The sequence below is a fragment of the Ostrea edulis genome, chromosome 3 (assembly GCF_947568905.1).
Source record: "Ostrea edulis chromosome 3, xbOstEdul1.1, whole genome shotgun sequence".
Lineage (NCBI taxonomy): Eukaryota > Metazoa > Mollusca > Bivalvia > Ostreida > Ostreidae > Ostrea > Ostrea edulis.
Window position 1 is genome coordinate 85,284,204 of NC_079166.1, and position 6,000 is coordinate 85,290,203.

General features: G+C 31.2%; 1 protein-coding gene across 1 annotated transcript in view; it reads left to right on the plus strand.

Annotated features, from left to right (window-relative positions):
- LOC125677436 (uncharacterized) overlaps positions 1 to 5,639 on the plus strand; it is a 33,477-nt gene extending 27,838 nt beyond the window's left edge. Inside the window, exons 13-15 of the mRNA XM_048915501.2 lie at positions 2,260 to 2,421; positions 2,763 to 2,948; positions 4,918 to 5,639. Coding sequence (XP_048771458.1) covers positions 2,260 to 2,421; positions 2,763 to 2,948; positions 4,918 to 5,216 — 647 coding nt within the window. The 3' untranslated portion in view covers positions 5,217 to 5,639. The remainder of the gene's footprint in view (positions 1 to 2,259; positions 2,422 to 2,762; positions 2,949 to 4,917) is intronic.
- Positions 5,640 to 6,000: the final 361 nt, after the last annotated feature.

The following is a 6,000-nucleotide window of genomic DNA, read 5'->3' on the forward strand; positions in this document are numbered from 1 at the left end:
TGTTTTCGTAAACTTACAAATATATGCAAGGAGGGAGTTTGGTTCTATTATATGTAGCAGCATCAGAATAAGATTTTTTAATTAATGAATTCGTTTCATATAGATGTTATGGAGTTAATGATAATAATTAAGACATTTTGAAATACACACAGGTCTAGATATTATTGTAATAAATGATCCGGATAGGAAAGTAATGAAATAAGATAAATGGAACATTTTTTACCTGATGATGAGTTCACGTGAACATTTTCTTAGCCTAATGTAAAATAGATAATCTCCATATGGCTAAACTAATGTTCATGTGTTAGTCTGTACATGTGCGGCTACTTTTGTAACAGTTTCCTTAACCCCCCCCCCCCACCACCACCACACACACACACACATCATAAACGTAACTCCCTATATAGCAAAACACAAAATAAAAGTGTGAAACATAGAATTAAAATGTTTATTCACTGTCCAAAGTTGTACATGTAGCAACGTGCGTCTGAAATAACGCCGCTGTCCGAAGCCTGACTATTACTGTTTTCGGCGTGTTTACATGTGCATGCGGGATAATAATAACACCTCCCAAACAACTAATAAAAATAAGAATCCGCAAACTTATAAAAGATTGTTAAAAGAAGTGATCAATATGCAACATAAACTACATGTAATATTGAAAGGCACATACATAGGTCAATAGATCTTATTCGTAAGTCAACGGTTGGATCCACCGTGTTTTCGTGTACATTTTAAGATGCCCCCCCCCCCCCCAAAAAAAAAAAACTATCGGTATGTGCAATAAATGGTTATACAGTTAAAATATTGGGATTGGGTTTATCTTCATGTCATACTTAGATAACAAAGCTAAGTAAAGAGGTATTGAATTAATATTACTTTAAAACTGTTGAATGGTTGCATATAAATAAAAATTAAAAAATATAAAGAGAGGGAAGGAGACAAACAGAGAGAGGAGAAAGAGATGTACGAGTATACTATATAGGTGTGTGTTTTATTATAGAACTAACATAGACAGATTTAAATATTTACAATATTATAATTAAATTGCACTGAATAGTGTTTTTGTTTCACTTTTATACCTAGAGAACTTTCACATAAAAGTACATGAAACGTTGTAAAATTGTGACGTTATGGTGCAAAATTGCGACGTCAATAACAATCTGGCCAAAACAATGGGTACTTTGAACGTCAATAACTAAAAAAAATTGAAAAGATATCGGAAAAACGATAACATATTTGAAAAAAATATATATTATTGGCTTCTGTCCCCGAGAATGATATTATGTTCTGACTAAGGGCCATTTTTGGCTATTCATGGCTCTAGTTCTTTGTTCAGATCATGGCCCTCAGGGGTGGGGCCACAATAGGGGATCAAAGTTTTACATACAGGTATATAAAAAAATCTTCTCCAGAACCACAGGGCCAATTTCAATCAAACTTTATACAAATCATCCTTAGGTAAAGGGGATTCAAGTTTGTTCAAATGAAAGGCCATGCCCACTTCAAAGGGGAGATAATTACAAAAATGCAAAAATAGGGTGGGGTTATTTTAAAATCTCAAGAATCACTGGGCCAGAACAGCTGAAATTTACATGAAAGGTTCCTGACAAAGTGGAGATTGAATTTTATAAAAATCATGACCCCTGGGGTTAGGGTGGGGCCACAATAGGGGATCAAAGTTTTACATGTAAAGACATAGGGAAACAAACTTGACAGTACAAAGCATCCTTAGATGAAATTTGTTAATATGAAAGGCCATGCCTGTCTACAAGAGCATATGATAATTAATGAATTTGTAGTCAAGTTTTTAAATGATCAAATTTGATATTAATGAATTTATAGTCATTACCTTTGAAAAGTTTTTCTGAACCAAGCTGATTGTATAATGATAGTTTTGCTCAAGTTTGTTTATTGCTAGGAACTGCTGCTCAGGTGAGTGATGTGGTCCATGGGCCTCTTGTTTATGATAGGTCAAAAGTGTAATAAGGGATGGATTTATAATCAGTAAACGTTTTTGATTTTGGACTTAATTCCTGCAAATGAATTCAGTGATTGTTCATGCAGAATGTAGCTGCACTCCCATATACATTAACTCTGTACGTGAACCAAATATAACTGACTTTTAATTCACAAGATCAGTTTATGTCATTTATGAGCCTAGATTTTCCCTTTTAAAACATGAATAGTATTGTTGTAACAATTATATTTGTTATTGCAATTTTTGGAACAAAATATGAAACTTTGTCTCATTTTCAGATCATGACTTCTTTGAAGTGGAGATCCTGGATAAGTTTGGTAAAGAAGCTGATGCCCCTCCCCCGGGGGTAGCCCTCTGCTCTCCCTGCCCCCAGGACATTTCCCCAGAAATTTCCTCAAATTTCAGACTGGACTTTGTCAGGTTTCTTGCTATCGATGATGGTAAGTACAGAATTTAATTGAAAGAATAACTAAGATTGACGTATTAAATCGATCTACAGCCACAGGACGAGACATGTTCTTTCATTGTCTTCCAGCTTTGTTTATATTCCTTCATTATCTTCCATGTACCTTAGTGGATATTCTCTCATTGTCTTCCACCTTTGTGTATAGATGTATACCCTCATCATCTGAGGTTGGGATGTACATTATCTGACTTGTATTTCTGTGAGAGAGACATACTAGGCAGGAATATGAGTTATTGTATGGTGGTGTGTCCTGTTTATTGTGGTCTGTTTATTGTATGGTGGTGTGTCCTGTTTATTGTGGTCTGTTTATTGTAGCGGAGGCCAGCGTTTCAGTAGGAGACACCATTGGCTGGGGTGTACTTTTCCCAAAAAGTGAACGGGACAAGTCTGAGGACCGCCTCATCATTTGTTACCTCTGTATAAACCTGAAAGTTGCCTTAACACGGATTATCTACGAACCTCCCGGGGGGATCTACCCACTTATTCTTCTTCACAGTGGTGGTAAGTCATTACCATTAGGTTGTGTGTTTGATTGCTTTTTGAGTTAATCAGTCTTGTGTTGATTTCTTTCAGCCTCATTTTAAATATCGGAATAGTTACTTACCGATACAAAATAAAAAAAACACAGTCAAACCTCATTATCTTTACCTCGATGGGCCTGAGGTAAAAACTTAATGACATCCGATGATTCGATATACATTATCAATTGAAGGGTAAAATACTTTTAAAAACAATAAGTGGTTGGGGCTTCTGAATCACTTCGACATGTCCATGGTATTCGATATATAGGTGTTCAAGATACCGAAGTTCGACTGCAGTTACTTCCTTATACAAAATATAAGAATAGTAACTTACTGATATAAAATATAAGAATATTTACTGATATAAAATATAAGAACTGATACAAAATATAAGAATATTTACTTACTAATACAAAATATAAGAATATTTACTGATCTGATATGAAATATAAGAATATTTACTTATACAAAATATAAGAATATTTACTGATATGAAATATAAGAATATTTACTGATACAAAATATAAGAATATTTACTTATACAAAATATAAGAATATTTACTGATACAAAACATAAGAATATTTACTTATACAAAATATAAGAATATTTACTGATACAAAATATTAGAATAGTTACATGTACTTACTAATGCAAAATATAACAATAGTTACTTACTTGTATAAAATATAAGAATAATTACTTACTTATATAGAATATAAGAATAACTACTTACTTATATAAAATATTAGAATAGTTACTTATATAAAATAATAAGAATAGTGACTTACTGATACAAAATATAAGAATAGTTACTTACTGATACAAAATATAAGAATAGTTACTTATATAAAATATAAGAATATTTACTTCTACAAAATATAAGAATATTTACTGATATAAAATATAAGAATAGTAACTTATATAAAATATAAGAATAATTACTTACTTATATAAAATATAAGAATAACTACTTACTTATATAAAATATTAGAATAGTTACTTATATAAAATAATAAGAATAGTGACTTACTGATACAAAATATAAGAATAGTTACTTACTGATACAAAATATAAGAATAGTTACTTATATAAAATATAAGAATATTTACTTATACAAAATATAAGAATATTTACTGATACAAAATATTAGAATAGTTACATGTACTTACTAATGCAAAATATAACAATAGTTACTTACTTGTATAAAATATAAGAATAATTACCTACTTATATAAAATATACGAATAACTACTTACTTATATAAAATATTGGAATAGTTACTTATATAAAATAATAAGAATAGTGACTTACTGATACAAAATATAAGAATAATTACTTACTGATACAAAATATAAGAATAGTTACTTATATAAAATATAAGAATATTTACTTATACAAAATATAAGAATATTTACTGATATAAGATATAAGAATAGTAACTTACTGATACAAAATATAAGAATATTTATTTATACAAAATATAAGAATATTTACTGATATAAAATATAAGAATATTTACTTATACAAAATATAAGAATAGTAACTTACTTATGTAGAATATAAGAATATTTACTTATACAAAATATAAGAATATTTACTTATATAATATATAAGAATAGTTACTTATATGACATATAAGAATAGTTACTTATATAAAATATAAGAATATTTACTTACTGATACAAAATATAAGAATAATTACTTACTTATATAAAATATAAGAATAGTTACTTACCGATACGAAATATAAAGATAGCTTTGAATATTCAATAAAATTGAATGAGACTTTCGAAATTAGAAACTTTGGGAAAATTAAAGTCAGACCGACATAAAATCATATGTACCATCATCAAAAATTATTGTGTATATATATATATAATGTGTGTGTGTGTTTGGTTAATTACATGAGGAGTAAGACTCTCTTACATGAGCAAATCTGTGATTTCAGTGAACCGCGTGAAGCTTGGCAGAATTAATTACATCCACACGCATCCCATCACCGCCCAGATGGAGGAGGACTTTCTTAAGGAGGCAAAGGACCTCATCGCCAAGGAGAAGCAGGTGAAGACAGAAGGAACCGACCCACAAGAAATGGGCATTGATAAAAGTCTCTTTAAGTTGTTCCAGCAAGAAACGCAGGAATCGAAACAAGAAAACAGGAATTCCGCAAAAGTCGCTGGCAATGTAGTAATGGCAGCAAATGCATTCCAGCGTAAAAAGAAGTCGATCAGCTGTGTGTTACTATAGCGATGACCTGTATAGATCATTCTCTGTGTGCCAATACATATGATTATATTTTTACAGCAAGAAAGTGGACGTCAAGTGATCGATTTGCTGGTATTAATTATTTTTATTGGATAATGTAGAGGGAATGTTGTACAGTTTAATGCTTGAATTAACAAAGCTGTTATCGAAACAACAGGTTATGTTACCACAGAGATCATGTGATTGGGTGTAGAAGATCATGTGACTGCCAGGGTGTAGAAGATTTATAACAGACTTCCAAATCAGCATTATTGTTGCTCAGAGGAACAGCACCTACATATAACACACCGGTGATGTACAGTGTTAACGAACTTAGGCTTTCCTTTCAATTCTGTGATATACTAGATATGTTGTTGATATATACTGTTGAGATTGAGGATAAAAATATTTTTATAGTAGACATAATCCTTTTATTTATTTTTAGCTCTTCTGAGCCAAAGGCTCAAAGAGCTAATGCTATGGCCATTTGTGCGGTGTGCGTAAACTTTTTAGAAAAAGGGCTATAACTCAAGAACCCCTTGGCCAATTTCTTTCAAATTTGGTACAGGGTATCATTGGCCCAAGGGCTTTCATACATACTACAGTGTAAATAGAGGGATGTGACCCTTTAACAAGGGGAGATAATCAGGAAAATACAAACAAAAGTAGTGGTTGCTAAAAAATCTTCTTCTCAAGAACCACAGGGCAGATTATCACCAAACTTACACATAAGGATGAGGATATGTTGTAGATTAAAATTTGTTCAAGGCATTACCCTGGGGCAAAG